Raw genomic sequence first — 22,044 nt, forward strand, 5'->3', positions numbered from 1 at the left:
CTATGATATAATTTTGACACTGAGAACTTTGTAGAAAAAAAGCGATCAGACTTTCGGCGAAAGATTTCTCTAATAGAAACGTTAAAGGTTGCTCACAAACAATTCAATTAATTCGAGGATACTTCCGACGGAAACGGATCGTTACAGCACGGCCAACCGGACTGTGGAATTTGCGATAACCCTGAGATTATTCAAACGACAACGGCAACTGGGCGCGATAAAAATTCCTCCAAGAATCCCGACCGTCCAGGCGCAGTTCACCACACTCACAACCGTCCCTTTCCGTGTGATTCGTGTGTTCCCGGTCGCACGTGTGTGCGGCTCTTCGCCCATGGCGTGCACGTGGTGTTGACCCCATAAACAGGCTCGACGGCTAAAAATACTCGCCACGTCGGGGCGAACCAGTTCGTCGGAGAAAGAAAAACGGATGGATGGAAAAAAAGTCCGAATGCGAACGCACGCGGGCGAGACGCGGCGGAGTTGTGGACGAGGGGAGGAGAGAGAGGAAGACGTTGGAAAGTTCAATGTCGCGTGATACTTACTTCTGCCGTCGGCTAATCAGGCTGTATACATATATATAATGTACGCACGAATCGACGAATCGACGCGTTTAAAAGGAAGATCGACCGGCGTGGTTCGTGATAATACGACTTGTAGAAAGCCGTGTGATTGACGGTAGATCTGACCGCGATCCTTGTTAACGGGGTTACCTATAACGATGTTTTATACCGTATTAGGAATACCAATCGTGGTTTCTTGATTATTTGAGAATGTCATGATTATTATTTTAAAAGTTTGTGACAGTGACAGATCGATGCGATGTAAAATTACATCAATTTGCCTGGTAGTAACAGAGTATTGTGCGTATAATATCGAAAAATTTCGATTTTAATTAGTATATAATATATGTCGAATGTCTCAGAAAGAATTTATATAGATAAAAGATAATTCGTTATACAAAAATGTTGAGAAAGATTTGCCGCGAATTTTCAGCTTCCAGTATTAAATAGCTTTTATTTAATTTTTAAGATAAAAATACATCAAAATTCATGTAACTGAGGGAAAAAATTTTATCTAATTACATTTTTCCAAAATTTATTTCTCTCGAGGAGCTATTTCCTTTTAAAATTACTGGCTGCTCGTTGTTGTTTAGGAACCATCAATTTCAAATCGATCGAGTCCATAACATGATAGATCGCTTAGCAAGTCAGAAGCACTCTGGTATATACAAAGCATCTGCTGTTGAGAGATAGTAGATTCATAAGATAAATACAACAACAAGGTTAATGACGGTGCGACCTATAACAGTTTTCTCTGCAAAACTTGAGCAGACGTCGCCGTCGTGTAATGACTACTTGAGAAATGGTCATTATATACAGCGCGCGCGCTACGATAGAAAGTTGCCCGGGTCTAAAGCGAGCGTGTTGATTTTTAAAGGAACAGCATCAATTATCCAGTGCACGATTGGCGGGTCTGATTACGATGATAAAAAGGAAAGGTGAAAGCACGAGGTGTTACGGCTAATAAGGGATTAGCGTGCGGTGCCGGGCGCGCGCGCGAATACGATCGACCCGATCGACTGACTCGATCGTAATCGTCCAGGAAAAGAGATCCTGTCTAGACATCAAGACTTATCAACCGGTGCCGGATCAGTGCCTGATTATAAACGAGTATTTATGTGGTACGTCCGCGACTATTAGCGACTGGAACGTGATGTCACGTGTCTCGAAAGTGGCGAGCTTGTAGTGTGTAACTTTACGCGACTTTACGCGACGAGAAACCGAAGAAACATGACGCGGAACCGGCAGCAGATCTTCCCGCTGCGACCCTTCGCAACCCTAGGACGGCGGATCCTGCGGAACAAGCTGTACAGAAGGTACGTCGGGCGGCATACGGTCTCATTGTGTAACGGTAACGTACGTAAAAAGGGCGGAGCGCCCTTTTTACACGTGCCACCAATCGTGTTCGAGATATGTATGAAATCGAGTTGTCGACTGCGTCGGAAATTTTTACGCTCAATCGTGATAAATTTCCATTTGATTTGTATGGAATTTTTATTTTATATACGCTCCAGCATTACATTCTATAATCTATATTATCTGAAAAAAAGTTATTAATGATAATATATACATATTGTGTGAATTGTCATTAGATTATCATTATATTATAATTATATTTTATCTAGGAAAATAGAAAAGGGAACATGTTGCGGATGTGGTACGAGTTAACCGAGTTAACGAATTACTGTTTCGCGAATGACAACTTTCACGCGAAGCAAAATAAGGCAGAATGACATTACGTGCGTCCCGCTACATAAACGCGCGCATAAGCTAAGGATAATAATTATACTTTCTTTCTTTATTAGGCAGTTATGTGGTGTTTCCATTAAACCACCACAAGATAAGGCGTATTTGAAAGTATTAGTTTTAATTCACCGATTTGTCGCGAGACTGTCTTTCGCAAAGTAACATACAATTAAATAGGATAATTGGTCTAGCATAATATTTGAAAATAAGTGCTTTTTCTCTCTCTCTCTCCGGAGATTCCTTATCTAAACAAAATTAAATAAAATTGCTATCACACTTTATGTGTGATAATTTATTTAAGATTGTAAATGTTTTTTATAAATGCTTCTAGAATTTATAATTTTGTTCGAAGTAATGAAAAAATAAAAGAGCGAGAGCAATTAAAACATTAAATTACTTAATGATTGAACGAACACGGGAACTTGAGCATCTGTCGCAAATCAATGAATGATCCAGTTTCGATTTAAATTATTTTCCATTTGATTAATCCTCGTTAACATTTTTTAACGCACAGTAATTACACAGTTACATTATAAAATTGATAAGAAATCGTAGCAGAGCACAAATTTTAGATTAGACAATCTATATAGTAAAATGAATTTAATCTGCATATGTACCTATACTATCTTATCGAATTTTAAATTACAAATTGGAAAAGTTTGTTTAAATGAGCCCAATCTTATTAAAAACACTTAGAACCTAATTAAATCCAGTAAGCTACCTCGACAAATAGAGATCGACCCTATTCCGACGCGCAACTGCCGCGCTTATTGATACGCCCGGAGAAAATCGACGTCTAATGGTGTCCCTTACACGTGGAGAATCGTTTAACCCGGATTCTCCGCCATCGCCGGCGGCTTCATAGTGCAGAATAGCCACATCAACGCGGGTGGAGGCTTCTCTTTCACTCGAAATTCTCGGCAGGCGATTTAAATTGTCGCGCGAGCGAAAACCAGACGCGACCGAAATTTTAACCGGCGACGGTGCGAGGCGATCAAATCACGTTCTATTTGGTCAATTCTTTTATTTTTTTTATTTTTTTGCATATCGCGTCGACATGACCGATAACATTATAGATTTGACCTGTGAGTGCCTTAATTTTTCTTACCACGCGAGAAACATCGATCCGGTTGGTAGTATTATGACGACTTATTATAGTCGAGGCAACTCTTGCAGATTACAACTCTAAACTTTTGTAATGCACGTGTATTAGGGTAGGCAAAGCGTCAGATCGAAAGCAAAAAATTAATGCGAATTTTGAGTATTACTATGATGGCAGAGACTGCGTAAACTGTAGTACAGGCAATGCACAATGTATCTTATTTTCCGTGAAAATCGTGAAAAGATCGTGATAATTTTTTAGAAAAATATACAATTTTACGTCGCGTTTAGCTAATCGTGAAAGCACGATTAGCTTGATTTTTTCGCTGTCTGATTTTTATCAACTTGCCCTGGTGTCGCTAGACAGCTCATTCGGAGGAGCAGTCGAGAATGTAGCACCGTGACTAGGCCGACGCGCAAACACGCGTATAAATACAGTAAGTTCGCAGTAAGTTCGAGGACATTAAAAGAGGAGAGGTGGATGAAGGAGGGTGGAAAGGGGATGGAGGGAGGATTAACAGGCGTTATCCGGCCGGAACGAAATGGCAATGTAATTGTGACGGACGGGCCGCCAAGCCATGCTCTATCGGTGCGCTCAAATAGTAAATAGAGAGAAAAGAAGAGAGATGAAGATATATACAGAGTTCAAATTACAACGCCTGCCACCGCTTGGGCTTTACGCTCGTTTTGCTCGATTCAACTCTCGTTGCACGCTACGCGCATCTCCGTTCCAGGGATCACACGAACGCTCTGTACACTGGCAATACTATCGGCCTACGATCGCTTCATTAAGCGCTAATTGCTTCCGTAACTTCTGCGTAAAGTGCGCGTCCCAATTATCGGCGAATCAACGCTTCCACGACTAATCGGACTAATTTTTGTTATAGATGCTTCGTGATGTATCGATTATGAAATTGCAATACGTCAGGTGGATTTTATAGAATAAGATTATTATGTACTGCGTGTTTGGTTTAATTGTATATTTATATTTTATTTTAATTATATTTGCCTTTATCACATCTTTATATATACACAGAATCGTCTCGATATTAAACTTGCGCTTTAGACAATGCATAAATTGCAAAATAAAATTTGAAGGGAAAAAGAACAAAAGAAAATTTAGAGAATGGAATTCGATTCTATTAATGAATTTTGTGCATGTTATCAAGAATGTAGTACGTGTTTACATATCAGAATACATAATGTATAAAAATAATGTTTAATTTAAACGTGCCTTTCTCTTATTTTATATCTGAAGAAACACAGAATATCAATTAAATTTCAATTAACTTTAACGATTATGAGAACGATGAACAATTATATGATGTTTATTACGTTTCAGTCGTATTTTGCAAATAAATTTTATAACGTATTATTAAATGAGCACGTTGCATATAAATGACGCTTTTTAAAAATAAACCGAACTTTATAGGAAATTATATTTGTGGTTTCCTATCTCTCGCAGAGTTGTAAAATAATATTTCCAGTGACAATTCACTGCTCGTGTGGCGGGTCGAAATGAGATTAGTGTCTTCAAGTAGACAGTTCTTTTCTCCGGTTAGACTAGTTGACCCAGGTCAAAGCGAAAAAGAATCCCCTCTGGCCACGGGACGAAAGACGCGACGAAACCTCGGCCCTTAATCTGGCTTTAGGTCATGGCCGTGATTTTACGAGGCCCGGGTTGCTCTTCCGTACGAATAAGCTTCGACCTACTCGCTTTTACGATCGCAACTGACATTAGGGGAAAAAATTGGCTCCGCTCCTTCCTTAACAACGCATTCGTTAAAAAGGATACCGTCTGATAAAAAATACAGAATAGCAAGAAGATAAAAATATCATATTCGTAATAAATAAAATATTTCGATTGAAAAAGGAACTTGTGTAAAAAGAACGCGAGGATAAATTAAAATTTTAGATTTTAAAGTTTCAAAATATAATAATATATATGTATATGTGTATTTACTTTATTATAGAGTCTTGTAAGTTTTTCTTAACAATGTTTTTACGTGTTTTAAGTGTCATGAAGGTAGTATGTAACATGGATGCCAGTGACTGCTCGAATAAAAATTGAAGAAGTTACAGAGATTCTAATATGGATCGATATAATACATGCTCATTAAATCCTTCTTACCGCCATTCTCTCAAAGCATCGTTCCCACGGTGCGACAAAGCTTTTAATGCCACCAGCCAGGAGATCTAATGTAATTTATGTACAGACACGCGAGCAATCTCTACCAAGACAACCTTGAGGCTAGAACGATCATGCTCGCAGATATTTCGTTGCGAAAGTTCGATACACGGCCCCGGGAAATCTCATTAAAGTCCTGAAACTTCGGCACGATGCTTCGTGCTTTCGTTTCCGCTTGTGTTACGCGCGTCACGAACGGCAGACTTTCGCATGGGAGGATCATTCTTCCGATTACTTCCTCCTGGGTTTCCTTGCGTGAAACGTGATGTTCGGGTTGAAGTAAAGGAGCTTTTTATAATCGGCCAATCTTTACAATCCTTCGAAAATCTCTATTTCCTTTTTATCGCAATTGCTCAATCCTTTCCTCATGAATGAAAGACAGATAATTGATTGGATTCGGAATCTGTATGAAAGCCTGAAAGGCACATATTTCCACTTGAAATTAAATGAGATCTTTTTTATTGAAATAGAGCAAACGATATTGCTATTATGTAAGAAATGAAAGAGGCAAATAAACAAGATAATATGTCTTTGTGGACTATTATTTCTTAGGGTAGCGTTTTCGTCGGTAATGATCTGCTCGTATGTCACCCCTCGTAAAACGCACGTGTCTCGCATGCCGCTTATCAGCGTTTTCCCCTCGCCCTGAGGGTGCACAATTCACGTGTCAGCATAGGAAGGAACACGTGGTACGCCAAACCTTGAAATTTTCCGGGCGGGTCCCCACGGGGCGCAGTCGCTCCAAGGACACCTTCGCGCGCGCGGTCGCGCAGTGTCCTTTAATAAGGAGCAGGGTCAAACGCCACTCCTTGCTGAACACGACCGTGACTCCGCTCTCGCGTTACTTCGAGCTTTTCGGGTCAAGACCGCACGAGCTTATCCACCTCATCGCTACCAGCATTAGGTTACGCCCGTGCTAATAAACAACGACTGACATCCTCTATCGATTCCTCATGAACAAAAATGCCCTCCTTTCGAGAAAAAATGCCGTCGTCAATTAAACCACATTGAATTAGTTATGTGCACAGGGGAGAGAGTAAGATAAAATATATAATAAGAAGTATAAACTGCTTTTAATTTAAAAAAATTAAATATATTAATATATTTTAACATTAATATTGACAATATGTTATAAAATATTAAAAATTATTGCATGCTACTTTTAATATAATACGTTTTGTTTTATTTTCTCAGTTTTTCTTAATTACTATAGAAAAAGAAAGAAAGATATAATAAGGGAACATTTTATTTCTAATAAAATTCGTCGCTTCTTTTTGTATTCATGTGTCTTCTGAAAAGCTACCTCCGGGTTTATAAATACAGTTGGATCGATTCTTGTCCTTGGAAGTCTCTTGAAGCATCTTACGGAAGAGGATATCGAGTCGAGAGATTCATATCTTCGTGATACAGATCCTATTGTCTTCGGAGAACGTGCTATTGGCGCAACTCTCGACTGGATCATCTGCTTCTATCTGGATATTCCTCGGGGATATGAATAAGATTCCGAGATAGGCCGAGAACAAGAAGTTTTCAATTCTTCAGCTCGACAAACTCGAATAATATTCTTGTTGAATAAAATAATATATTGGGTTGTTTTTATATCGAAAGTGAATTAAATTTAGTTAAATTTGATTTGGATAAAATAATTTAACTTTATATTTTGGAAACTTGAATTGAAGCATGGAAATCTACAGCAGGAAATATATTTCTAATGTGAAATTAACTTTATTTACGTAATACATATTTTTTGTTGCGGAGAAAATGTAAATAATTATGAATAAATTATGCCACACATAAAGAAGGGATTGTTTCAAATCAGTAATACGAGCGGCAACTGACTAAAAGCATAATTAGATAGAAATAAGTCTTACACGATCGGGCTGGATCTTTTGTTATATTATTATTAATAATATTATTCGCGTGAATTTATGTACATTTTTTCGCCTTAGCAAACATAGATTCAGCCTAACCGTATAAAATTTATTTCTATTTACTTGCGTTATCCACATGTCGGTCAAGTTCACTTATATTGTAAAAGCATAATGATTGCGTCAAGATAGGTATTATTCGAGTGCGTTTTGCAGAGCGTTTCGCGTTACAATTGCAAACGCACGATACGATGAGAGAGTACTTATCAGGTACGAGCGATGCCATTCTGTCCTATCTCAAGGAAGCCTTTTGCCTTTATTTTCACGCTTGCTGACGGTCCACGTGTCGTAACGTTTGCCGATAAGTATTCATAAAATCGCGATGTCGGTGGATGCTGCGGGAGGCAGCAGCGGAGCTTGTTCCTGTATCGAAACGCAGAGAGCGCAGGGGATGCTATCATGTATGTATATATATTCGTGTGGGGGTGGCGGGTGTGCGCGCGCGTTTCTTCGCAAGTAGGTCAATCGAAGAAGCGATACGTCGGGAGTGAGTTTCCATTTTCACGAGACTGGCTTCGATTGCACTCGTCGCCGCAATTAGTGATGACACAAACGAGGATTTCTATACAATTGAAAGAAAAAAATTAACCCCGAAGTGTACGCTCGAGCGATCCACTCTCGCGATTGACCCTCCATTACTTTTAGCCGAAACGAAAGCTTTGCGATTAAATAATAGCCGCTATAATGGTGCAAATAACGTACATTATACAGTGGAGGTGATCTCACTCTCTTATGCATTATTTTTCAACAACAGGTCCTTTGATCAATTTATAGTCAATTTTTCATTAGCGAAAATCAAGGGATCGAGATTGCCATTTACCGCAGTCTTCTAGTTTTTAACATCATATGTCTTTATTGTATGTAATTAAGTTTTTTCCGATCCAATTAAAATGCTATCAAAGAAAACTTTATCTAAAATTTAAAATTGAATTTAGCAGTTCATTTTATTCCCGAAAGTTTAAAGTACAATTAGTTTAGTCTAAGACTGCGTAAAGACTCTCCTGCAATCCGCTTATAATTCAAAACTTGCGACGCATCCGTTAAAGGTTAAAGAGAAGCCGATTCTAAATTGATCAGAATTTGCGTTATTAATTAAAATGTACGCAAGAAATAGAACATTTTGTGTAATTATATCGCATATTTTGAGAAACATTATAAATAATAGCAATATAATATTGGATTTTTGTGATATTTTAATTTAATTTATTTATCAAAGTGATTAATTACTTTTAAAAAATTATACAGTATATACATTTTCTTTTATATTTTATATTTTATTATAATGTAACTTTTCTTTCATTGTAACGTTTCATGTAGCGTTTCTCTGTCATTTGAGTGAAAATTAGAATTAAAACCTTATATTTCCGGTCATTTATTCTTACAAGACTGCACCTAACCTTTGAATATAAGATACTAGAGAAAATCGCGAGGACATGCAATTATTTCACGAGAACGTCATATTTAAAGGCTGTGCATTATTTATGTTCCATGAGACTGCCTCGCTTTAGCCACACAAACCAATGACGAATATTAATTGCCACTTCTCCAGGTTGCCTCTGTTGTACCCGGTGGAGAGGACAAAAGGAAAGATGAGATAACTCTTTAGTCGGGAGACGCGTAATTAAATCGTTCCACCGATGCTCTGAGGCTTTAATCGCGAAATGTAATTTTTCAACGCTTCTCTTACGGAGATCGGGCTCGCCGGCTTTTTAATTACTTCGAAGTTTCTTCCCGGTCTGTTAGCGTTCGGAGATAAAAATTTCGTCGGGTATCTAATTGGTTGCAACACTTCGGCGCGCGCGCATTCCTCTAATTCGCCGCTTTTACGCGCGCTTTGTGTTCACGACTTCTTTTTCCTTCGCTGAAACAATTGGGAATGCCGAGAATTCTTCCGCTTTCAAACATTCCAATCGTCAGGAGAAAGTTCTTATAATCGAACCGTCGGTTTCTCATTCTATTTAAAATGTTTGCCTCGTCTGAACGAATATTTCATCTTGCCTCTGACCGGGCAATCAAAGCAGAATATTTTTACGTTTTTCCAAAGCCATTTTTTTTATTATGTGATCTAGTATGTTAAAGTTATGATTGCTAAAGTTTCTTATGAATATACTAACATAATTAGGTTTGCAGAAATTATTTCTACGCGTATAGTATTATTTACATTTCTTTCTTCTCTGTATTAGCCCCATATTTTCTCATAATTTAACATTGTTTTTTCTATATTTTTTGATATTCCTAATTTTTATTTATATTATATAATATTCTCTCCCTAATTTTTATTCATATTATATAATATTCTCTCATTGCTATTTCACTTTCTATATACATTTCATTCATCTCTGCCACGTACAACGTCTATATATCCCGCTCTATATTACGCTCTCTTTTTCCATTCCGTTTCTTTTTAAATAAAAATCTTCCCGTATAATCTAAGAAATGTTATTCCAGGGGTAGGATAAATATATCTTGCTATCTTTATCCACATCTATTTCTGCATCATTCTTTATTTTTTCAATGCGCGAGCAATATTTTTTCGCCGATATGTTTAGATATTAGGCCTTGAGAATGACCGTGCGAAAAGGGCTGAAAGTTTAGCGGGTTGCCCCAGTTTTCCGAAAGAGCGGCGGCGGTGGTGGCGGTGGCAGTGGATGATGGTGGTGCTGCGAGGCGGTGGTGAAAAGAGGGTTGCGACGCGGAGTTGCAGCGCGCGCCAGAGAGAGTCAGCTTATTTCTATCGATCCTGACGATAGTTCGCAGTGGCCGCCTCGGCGGCGCGGCGCATGGCGACACGACACGACGGCGGCCACCTATGCTCCGCGGCCTTTAATCCGTCGCGACGCCCCCAACCGACGTCGGGACGTCGTCGTTGATTCGCGGTCGAAGGAGAGCACGGAGGGAGAGAGAACCAGCAACAACGTCGCGCCAGCTGGTCCGAGAGATCGCGCGTCATTTCGCCCTTGCTCCGTCTCTCTGTCCTCTCTCTGTCCTCTCTCTGTCTCTCTCGTCTCTCTCTTTCTCTCCTGCTTTTTCGTTCACCGCCGCTCACCTTCCGCTTCCGCGATCGATCGATCCCCGCGATCGCGATCGATCGGGACCCGGGACGTTCGCTGATACGCGCTGACTATCGGCGAGAGTGCATCGGCGACGAGATTCGTCCTTCCGCAGCGGAACCGCAGCGGCGTTACGTCATCGTTCCGTCATTCCGCGCTGCGGAGGAACAGGTGCGCGTCCCTCGCGGAATCGTCCGTCCTCGAGTGCGCGAGTGCGAGTGGATCGAGGACGAGCGCGCGATCGTTTGTTCGTTCGTTGAGATAAATCGCGCTGTTCGTCGCGACCAGAAGATGAAAAATCAGACATGGTGAATGAGAAATTGCGCTTGTTTACTGGCGAAACCGAGTGCGTTATTGACATGGACACATGTAAGACTATAGATGCGCGAGACGCTATCCTCGTTGATGTTTGCCTCGATGATAAAATGGGGAGAGTGGAGTGCCCTAGGAGCGAGGGATACGATTCAAATGGTATGAGAGAGTGTGTGTGTGTGTGTTTGGTACCGTTACTATACATATTACATTAGGCGGAATTACTCTTGGTCGTAAACCGGGGAAAAAACGGAGAACGTTTTCAGGGTTGACAGCAAACAGTAATTTGCGCGATTGCTGCGTGATCTTCTGATGAATAAACGAAACGGCAAGTGGATAAAAAAGAAACATACAAGTTGTCCTATATATAGCGTTTCAGAACTACAACCGTATAACTGGCTAACAGAATTCATTAAAACAATGAAAAATTCTTAATAAATCTATAACCTAATCTGTAATCCTTTTCAATTTATAATCCTGATATATTTAGCTTTCTATTTTATAAGCTAAATTCTTTATAGGATTACGAAAATATAGGATCTTTAATATCTCGACAGTCTAAAACTGACATACATGTGATTTTGATATGTATTAATTTTGCTTACATTTTCAATATTGACCTTAATTAATCTTTGAATGTATGTTCACGTACGAGAAAACTTTGCGTGTATCGAATGATCGTCCGATTTGAACATCCGCTTTAAATGTAGCCAATTCACTTTTAACATTGATATCTTGATATTTATGTGTTTCGTGATCTGTATAAAAATCGTACAAAAAATTTACAAAAAATAAAAAGCCGAATATTTTTCGGAAACGATTAATTAGCGGATTATTCTCAAATTTTGTTTGGTTTCAGTTGAAGTTCTATTAGCTGGTTACATCTCGACGTACATTTCTACAAATTAATTTCTACACATATCTAATATATTGTTACGTCATATCTATTATAGATTCAACGATGAAGTAATACTTATTTTATTTGTCCGCGATTTTGAATCGCTCTTGCGTGCGTTGTTAGACAACATTACTGTGCTACAAGTCAGATTCCTAAACTGCAGAAATGCCTCAAGTTGTCGCATTGCCATGATTTGTCGTAAAGTACTAGTCGTGAAGTATTCCCGCGCGCGAGCGCGGAATAAACCTCCCATTTCCCCCTTTATATATTACGCAATATCGCGATAGTGGAAAATCTGTTTCCTGCGACGAACGTATATCCGTCACGAAAGGGGGTCGGCACGCGTTCCGAATACGCGTAATTAAAGCCTCGAATCGAGAGCACACGATAGATAATGCGCTCTGTGCCGCAGACACGACCAGTTAGCGACACGCGTCAACGTTGACGCGCGTGTCCGACTGGCGGAAACATATGCCGCGGACGTCTACGCGCATCCGGTGCGCATTCTCCTCCACCACGCAGAGACGCGTAAATCCCCGTTTAGCACGAGCCAATCGCGACGGAGAATCTCGGGAATGCGATGGATGGAGCGATTCGACAGCTGTATCAATCACCGAACGACTCAATAAATTAGATGTGATAAGATTAGTTGAGATAAGAAGGTACTCGTTTCTCTAACGATATACTTTCTCTCAAATTTTTTATAAGACATTTTCTGTTCACGTTGAAACTATTAACGAATAGTGATTCTACTAAACTCTGTTGTCGTTTAGCTAATTATATTATATACAGTGGCACACCAAAATCTTGAATTTCGTTATGAGAGATGTTACGTTTGCTGTGAAGGAAAGAAATTATTTAACAGATTATGCTGAAGATGAAATCATCTCGATAATTTTTTTTTTTTTATATGTCTCCTTTGTACAGTCTTTTATCCTCTTCTGGAACACCTAACCATTATTTCTCTTCTTTAACATTTTTTAATAATAGTAGACCAAAGAATAACTTATTAAATTTAACTTGTTATCACAATTGTTATTTTTGTATTATTACAATAGAAGCGAAGAAACGTATTGCAAATCAGAATTGACTCATTTCGATCTGCGTCGACAATAAAAGGACGATAATGCCACAAAACGTTTCCCTGAGGCGTGTCAAACTGTCCGATCTCTTTTGTAGAATCCTATTCTTTTTATTGGTAGCAAGACTCATTGGTATTCACACTAAGAACACGAGTTATTTTTTCACGCGCCATGATAATACAAAGAATTAACTACGAAATATTACATTACTATTTTTATTACATTATTAACAATATAACTTGTCGAAATAATAATATTCTATTAATAAAATGATTTTCTGTATTAAATAGAATATTTTAATAATAATTGTAACGTTTTTGATCTGTGTAAAACATGGCATCGCTATATTTTATAATAGACGTTTCGGGTATCGCCACACAAGGACGAATTGCATCCGTTAGGCATTAAGATAAGCGAAGGGCAGGCAGCCGGATGCGCTCGTAGCTGTCTCGCGAACCGACAGTGGTGTAACGTGAACTTTAACTTGTGTCCCCGGCGGCGACGTACCAACCGTTCGAGGTCTACGTTAACGCGAGCAAGAGAGAGCCGTCGTCGCCGTCGTTGCCGTCGTCGAGCAATTGCGCCTCGAGGTTGCATGTACGTCGTTGGCGGATATTTTCGCGTTATACATTATGCAACCATCCTGGACGATAGTGATGACGCGCAACCCTCGTGTTTTCGCTCCTCCCTCTTGAAATTGAATGGACATTCTACGTCAAGCATGCCCATAAATAAAAAAGATTTTCAAACGGCGATAAAGGAATAACGCGAATGTCGCATTTGAAAAGTTATTCTGCTGTTTTATCGTCGAACGTAGCAGAGTTGGCGCCAGAATGGCCGAGACGCTTTTTCTAGCTTGTGTATTAGTAAACCTCCACGAATTGAATTCTTTAGTTTGTTTATACTTGCTACATATATGTATGTGTGCGTGTGTAAGCAGGGCGTAACCACATGGATTAGTGTACCGCCGAGTCGGCCGCCCGATGCGTAAGCGCTTACGTAGGGCATTTTCATTGATCGACGCGCTTTTGCGTCACGCTCATATGCCGTTTATATGAATTCACGGTGTGATTGCTATTATTGGGCTGCTGGCATTCATCATTTACGATCTCAAAAAGCGACTATGTGAAAAACTGTTTTGATAAAGTTTCCGGAAAAAAATGACCTTTGTGCAGTGCCTTTTTTATCTTTCTTTTTTTTAGGTAGCAAAAAATATCGAATAATTAATTCATGCACGTGCGCAATGTGTTTTCGTTATACGACTATATAATGAATCACATTGGAAAATTGATCAATAATTTCGTTCTCCGCGAGAAATCTGTACAGTTCGTTAAAATTTTACGAAGATTAAAGTTATGATTTCGAGATTAATTGATGCAATTCGCAACCGAATATGTTTGTCGATCCCCAGTGTTATTTTAATGAAATCCCTATATTCCTTCAATAAGAGTGGAACAGTACAGTGCGTACTCAGAATGCCATCATTCGCGCGAGTCCTCATCGCATAATACGTCTCGTTACGACGGAGTACACTTCAAATTCGCGAAAACCGTGTGGCACGAATTTCCCGACGGAATCTTCTAATTAACGTGATAATCGCGCTTATAAGAATCGCAGAAATTTGCATTTTGATTCGCGATTCAAATACGAGCGCGTTGACACGCGAAACGTATCTGGGCGTAAATCTGAAATTGAGAACATCCACGCTTGTCTATGATTTATAAATATTTATAAATCAGTTTCATCTTCTTGGCGCGCTTGGGTCGCGACGGAAATTAACTGACCTTATCTCGTCGGGATATTTTTTTAATAGAAATATGTCATACGATTATACTTAATAGCGATTTTACACTTTTGAGAATACTTTCGGTGTTGAATATGGGCCATCTCTCTTTTAATTTTTCAGGGAGGTGCGCACCGTCGTATTGAATAAAGGCTCCTCTGGCCTGGGCTTCAACATCGTCGGCGGTGAAGATGGCGAGGGCATCTTCATCTCGTTTATTTTAGCCGGTGGTCCGGCCGATCTCAGCGGTGAATTACGCAGAGGCGATCAGATATTGAGCGTTAATGGTATCAATCTCCGAACAGCCACCCACGAGGAAGCCGCCGCGGCTCTCAAGGTAAGAGATCTTCAACTGATGCTTATTAAACGTGTGTAATCATCAGAAAAATTCACGAAGTTACTTTAGTATCGGCAAAGATACATAATTCATTAAAAAGAATTTAGTATAAAATACCTCGTTGACCGAAATTCGAATTAAAATACTAAATAATCGAAGAATGGTGAGACACGACATTTTGGTGTTTGCAAATTATCCCTCAAAAAATTTTTTGAAAGTTGCGATTTGTCGAAAATTATGCATACGATTTATTTTTAATTCACGCGATATTCAGGGTACTGGGCAAACAGTGACAATCGTGGTGCAATACAAACCCGAGGACTATAATAGATTCGAGGCGAAGATCCAGGATCTTAAACAACAAATCTCGCAACAGAATGTGATGACAGGCACCCTCATGAGGACCTCCCAGAAGAAATCACTCTACGTGAGGTAATTCCGCGCGCGTTTATTACTTCCGCGATTATCTTTCATCGCTTAATCATTCGCAGAGTGTTAATTATCTGCATTTAAACGACTTCGACATCGCGCAGAGCCCCGATGTCGAAATTGTTTAAACGCAATTAAATTAATTAACAAGTAGCCTCGCGTATACATAAAATACGAAGGTAAACGTTACGATATTTTCTCCCCAAAGAGCGTTGTTCGATTACGACCCCAACAAAGACGATGGTCTGCCGAGCCGCGGCTTGGCGTTCCGTTACGGCGAGATCTTGCACGTGACGAACGCCAGCGACGACGAATGGTGGCAAGCGAGAAGAGTCACCCCACAGGGCGAGGAAGAAGGTCTGGGCATAATACCCTCGCGCAGGCGATGGGAGCGTAAGCAGCGTGCCAGAGACCGCTCTGTCAAGTTCCAGGGACACATGCCGGTCATTCTTGACAAGGTGAGTATGACGGGAATTTCTCAAAGCGCCTAATTTCTCCGAAAATAACGAACTAATATAATACAACACGATTTTATTTGAAAGGATTCTACAGATACAACTCTTTCGTAAAAAATTCAAGCATTAATTCGTATTTGTACGAAAATTGTCATACAGTTTAACGACAACAGATTGTTGTATGACTGTAATTGTTTTAATTGTGTGTTTTTATCTTTAACAAGATATTTTATTCCTCTCCCATCTCGATATTTTTCGATATCAGTTTGATTTCTCATCTCGAGAATACTCGAAATAAAATATTAAATCATAGAATCTGATTAAAGTGATAAAGGAATTGATATTGTCACTTTGTTGTCTTGAAATTTACTGGAATATTTTTAATAAAGTGTCTTTACAGTCTAAACTGACGGTTCCGCGACATTTTCGCGATGCGAAATAATTCGTAACATGCATAATTGAAAAAATGTGTCCATTCGACAATGTTTCATCCAGACTCATTAACACTAATGAGGAGAGATGTCTAATTAAATATTCATCACGATCGATAGCTACATGGCCGTTTTCGCTTGCAAATTTAATATGGCCAAAGAACTAATTTCAAATTCGCGTAACAAACATTGCAACCGTGATATTTCCTCTCTAAAAAGTATTCGATTTTTCTGAAATTAACAACGAATTGCGAATTATGAACAGATTGATTTTAAAGGATTGCATAAACATTGCATCTAAATAAAAAATCCATAGAACTTAATACAAAATTTATATTTATAAATATATATAATTTAATGCTTTCAGATTTGTTGTAACAAATTTGATTAATTTTACTTTATTTCCTTCAAGAATCGTAGATATTTGATAAAATTGTTTCTCGCGAATGGATTTATCGGCGCACAAAATTACGAACTATGTGATTTGTCGATCGCATCGCAGTAAACTTGTTGATTTCAGCAATCAACATTAGACCGGAAGAAGAAGAACTTCTCGTTTAGCAGGAAGTTCCCATTCATGAAGAGTAAAGACGATAAGTCTGAGGATGGCTCCGATCAGGAACGTGAGTGTCTAGAATATAATTGTCATTCCCTTGCCCCTCCTGCACGTTCTGTGCATGTTCTGGCCCCATATTTATTGTGTTTTACGTGTTTTTTCTCGCCGTATGTATTCGCCTATACTTATACCGTGCGATTTAACCGCTGAATTACGAAGTTATATCTCACCCCAGACTCAGACCGCAGTCTTCACAATCAATGGGTTCAATTTTTATTAATAATTTATAATTTAACGTCCTGCAACAAGCTCAGAAAGTTTGACTGAGGACATTGTAACTAAAAATATTGTCAATATTGAAGAGATATTCTTTTTCGTCGTTTATACTAGTAAAGTATACTTTACTCGCGTTTGTGTCCTACAATTCCAGTTCACCTAAATTTTAAATGCATTGACAATTTTTGGTAATTACCATTTAAAATTTTTTTAAAATTTTGAAATGCGCGCAATCATAAAAAAAGTTGGAAATTCGGCTCGTAATACTATTTAAATACTATTGATATGAAGTCCCGACTTCCGGAGCGGTGAGCCCGGTCAGACATGCCCAAGTCCCGAATGAGCTTTTGTGTTTTACGATGTGAAAACGTGACATGTGTTTTTGTTTTGCTTGCTTATGTAGGAACACCCACCACACCCGAGAATGAGAACGATCCCACCCGTAAGTATCTTAATTAAGAGTAATAAGCTCTGTAAATGTTGCGCTTTCGCCATTTCTCATACACAATGACGCCAGCAGTGACGCAAGCTTTGCAATCCACGCCAAAACACGCGATTTGGGACGAAATTCTAGCGATATGTCAAACTAAATAAAGTAATTTATGTGTATAATATAAAGAATCTTTTTTTCTGATTCTCGATTTTCAATGAAATACATTGTTAACGTATAACGATGATCGCCAGAATTAAAAAAATGAGAGGGCAAGATCTCATTTTATATTACAATGAATGAAATTGTTTGTTTACAGTATTTGTTTTTAACGAAGCGTAATTCACCTAGTCTCGGATCGAATTCGGGTTTTGGCCGAGGTTGAATCTCGCAATGTTGCATCGCGCGCGGGCAACCACTGTGCATCATTCAGCAGTTGCAGCAGCTTCGTTTGCGTCCTCCGACCTCGCCTGCGCATGCACACTGCACTTTGAACTTTTCTGCCACGCGTAGAATCTCTAAAACTAACACCCCGACCGACACGCTCTTATCTCCGTTCTCGATTCCGCTTCTAACTTTCGGCTTTTCTTTATTAGAGGTTCACAGGTAGTCCGTAGTAAAAACGGTCCAGCACGATAGAGCGATGTTCCTCTCAGCAGTAGCTGGCATTCTTTTCTCTCTTTCTTTATTTTTTCTTTCTTCCACGAAAGGATAGTTGATGCGATAGAGACACATCCCCCATTCATCTCAAAAAATCGTGTCACGAAGCACATCATCCTCCATCCACAGATGCATTCAGCGAAATACCTCAGGAATCGGTAAAACCGAGAAAGAAATATTTACAGTGCTAGATGCATGTACGTCGCATTCTCATTGTGTTAGATCGTGAAGAAATCTCGCTCCTCGAGCGACATAACACGCGATTCGGTCTCTAATCTGACGAGCTGCGGAAGGTACACACACGCTTCTTAACACTTAGCTGACGGTAAAAGGAAGAGCGTTACCAGTCTTGAGTTGTACACACAGCTGATATATACTGTTTCTTTTTTTGTTTTCCTTCGTGTCACAGACGCGATGAGTCTCTCGAGCATGAGTGTCTCCGTAGCGAGCGAGACTTTTATCCATCGATGTCGTGAGAGAAAAAAAAACACTTTGATGATATACAAACTGCGCTTGCATTATATCTCTAACGTAATGCTTTGCTATTGCATAATTCTGCAAATCTTTGAATCTGTGCACGATCATAATCGGCAAATTATATTTTTGAGATCTCCATAAATTTTTTCAAGTAATAAAAATTCTTCGATTCATGTAATCGATCAGTTTTCACAGACATATAACGCGACAAATAACATGTAAATGTTCTGTGATTTATTGCACGACGGGATGTTGCATCCCTTGCGAGATCTTCGGTTATGACGATTAATTAAATCACGACTCCAAGGAAGGGGAATAATTCGGCACCGATTCGAATCCGTTCGCGTCTCGAATCTGCAAACACACTCGCATCTTCATGGTCCATCGAATCCATCTCGTGCGTTGCATCGGAATCGCGCACGCACATTAGGAGAGTCCTCGAGAGTCTATAGCGCTTCTAATTAATTCTAGCGATAATTAACGGCCGCTTACCTAGTACGCAACGTATACTGAAATGTATTCAACTTGTTATGTTCTAGCATTCATGCTGTGCTACACCCAGGACGACACTAACACTGAAGGTAATCATGTCTCTCTCTTCTCTCTTCGCTCCCGCTCTTTCTATCTCGCTACCTTTAGTTCCACCCTCCTTTCCCTTTTCTCTGTCTATCTATCTTTCTATTTCTTTTCTTTTTCTCTCTCTGTACATATCTCTCCTAAATACTCTTCCTCACACCGAAGAGATATCGTATTGCCTGGGTCAGTCACGTGGGATAATGAATTTCGGTCACGATATTGTTTCGCAATTACGCACGTGCTCGGATAAGTTAATATAATTAATATTGATACAAGAATTACATTAGTGTTAATTATCGTGTGTTAACGTTCATTATACCTGCTACAATATTATTTAACATGGAATAAATATCGCTTGATATTCACGTTCACGTAGTTAGAAAGTATAAATTCAGCATTGCAGAATTTGTCGAAAATGCATAACAATGACATTTCAAATTTTACAATTATATAGTATTTGTGAAATGTTCTGACCGGAAATCTCATCCCTCTATTCGTCCACCATATTTCATCCTTGCGAGAGATGATCGATCACGCTTGCGTTCATTTACCAGCAATAATTCAACAACCAAATCTATATAATATATATGATGTCGGCCTTTATTGTTACGTTGCCATGGGTAGTTATAGCATACCTATTGTTTTGTTTCAATGGCAGTATGCATATTCATACGAGACGAAAGGTCAACTCGAAATCTTCATTAGTTAATAATGACGAGGTTCCTATAGTTAAAGCATACACATGAGAAATTTATTCAAGCCTAAAGAATACACGGAAAAAAATGAAATTGCTTCAATTAAACGTCGACGTCACAGGCTGCCACAAGCATAAATAGTTAATTCAATTGGATATTATTGGATCAAATATTTAAATTGTTAAAACAATTATCTGATGTTTTTTGTTCATTAATATTGATGTTGCATCAATAAATTTTATCTCAATAACACTGATGCTGTTGATACAACATCATTTTTTTTCCGTGTACAGGTGGTCTGCACTAGTGAGCATTAATACGCAACAGAATAGCACTGGCGTCGTTAGCTATAAATTTTTGGAGAAACTTTGGAAAACTAAAAAAAAAATGGAAGTACAGTTTAATGTTTTACTTGTTAAAATTTTCAGTTTACACATGTAAACATTACTTTAATTTACTCGAAGTTATCATGTATTTACGTCTACATATATTGGGATGGACGTTGCCCGTGATAGAACGATTAATGAAGAATAAGTTTTTTTTTTATTTTTTTGCCACACTGTCTCTATAAAAGCAGAATTTATTATCCTACAAATTTGAAATAGGTATTATATTTATTTGCTAATATAATTTTGAGTTGAATTCGCCGATTACCGAGAGCGACTCGACACGAGCGCGTTGCCCATCCACGAAATTTCGTACTCCACTCTTTTATAGTCTCATCTTAGGACCTTAATTGTCCGATACTCTTCCTCCGTCGCCGCCGTCCATCACTCGTCTTTCATTCATCACGTATATTGCCCTTCAATCTCTCTTTTTATCTCCATCTCTCTCTCTCTCTGTTTCTTATTCATTTAAGATTTGTCTTGCGCTGCAGGGAGTAGAGAAATTTTGTATCGCGTTCAGCTGCCGTATATGGAGGAACTCACGTTAGTTTATCTGGAAAAGGAGGCCGACGAGCCCAATGACGAGCTTAGTAAGTCGTAGCCGAGAGCAAATGTGTGAACCGTAGTGTGGGCGCGGCGCGCGCACGCAAAAGCCGATTTGTTCCTATAGAAAACTAACGCAGATCGCAGACGATTTGTAACCCTGTCGACGGGCATATTATCCCGGGAAAAAAAATCTATATATATTCGTGAGGGTGAATAACTGAATAATGTTGTTTGCAATCCCTGTGTCAGCTAACGATCCCTGATATCGATCTTCCGATCTTCTACTAATAATGCTCCCGGCTGTTACGCAAATTGGACGCGGATCAAGATCGCGAAATTCGTTTAAACACTGCCGCGATTGCTACAATAGACAAATATAATTTGGGGAAAGATAATGTCGATATTCTCATCGTGTTTTCGCTATTATCGATTTTACATTATCGTACGATGCGTAACGTCACGAGTTAACACAACGGTCCGTCGGTCTCTCTGTAACTTCTCACCAAATTTATTTCCCGACGAAAGAAGTTGCGATCGAAATCGAAAAGCAATCGCGAGTACAATGCGCCGATTTAAGACACTAATCGAGAAACGTCTGTCTCCTTCGACCAACGTTAATTTCCTTCGGGCTGCTCGTCGCGTTGAATTACCGTCGAGACGCGTCTCGCGCGCAATTAAGACGGCCGCGCGACGTGCCGCTATCACGATGTGTTTTCTCGTTTTCTTTTTCTTTTCCACCGCTCTCCACTTCCTTCTCCTCTCGTCGTAGAGTCTGTAGACATTAACAGCAGCAGAACGCAATTAGAGCGCTCAAATAGACGAGGAAATCGCGTCGCTTCTTCCCGTCGCGCCGGCAACGCGACGGCGTGCTCCTCTTCCTCGCGCTCTGAAAATTTCGGATCACATATTCGATTGTCGCGATTGATACCCGGGAAGAAGCGACGTGGCCGCATTAATATCGAGTTAGTAACATATGTTAGCGGCGCGTGATATTGATTACGAATGGACACCCCAACTTTCCTCTATCTGTCTCTTTCTTTTTATTTCTCTGTTTCTCCTCTCTCTCTCTTTTCTCTCTTTCTTTGCAGAGTACTGGTTTATATAGTCGCTGTACATACTAACGTCACTTGCACCCCCCGACG

General features: G+C 39.4%; 1 protein-coding gene across 25 annotated transcripts in view; it reads left to right on the plus strand.

Annotated features, from left to right (window-relative positions):
- Positions 1–22,044, plus strand: part of Dlg1 (discs large 1) — a 496,300-nt gene that overhangs the window by 470,073 nt on the left and 4,183 nt on the right. For 20 of the 25 annotated variants that reach the window (XM_071773514.1, XM_071773517.1, XM_071773516.1 and 17 more), the window contains 7 exons: positions 14,772–14,985; positions 15,260–15,417; positions 15,623–15,872; positions 16,821–16,923; positions 17,536–17,574; positions 19,239–19,280; positions 20,830–20,946. In XM_071773514.1, the coding sequence (XP_071629615.1) occupies positions 14,772–14,985; positions 15,260–15,417; positions 15,623–15,872; positions 16,821–16,923; positions 17,536–17,574; positions 19,239–19,280; positions 20,830–20,946 (923 nt within the window). The remainder of the gene's footprint in view (positions 1–14,771; positions 14,986–15,259; positions 15,418–15,622; positions 15,873–16,820; positions 16,924–17,535; positions 17,575–19,238; positions 19,281–20,829; positions 20,947–22,044) is intronic. The other 5 variants (XM_071773508.1, XM_071773510.1, XM_071773513.1 and 2 more) reach the window with 5 other exon arrangements.

The sequence above is a fragment of the Temnothorax longispinosus genome, chromosome 3, assembly GCF_030848805.1.
Source record: "Temnothorax longispinosus isolate EJ_2023e chromosome 3, Tlon_JGU_v1, whole genome shotgun sequence".
Classification (NCBI taxonomy): domain Eukaryota; kingdom Metazoa; phylum Arthropoda; class Insecta; order Hymenoptera; family Formicidae; genus Temnothorax; species Temnothorax longispinosus.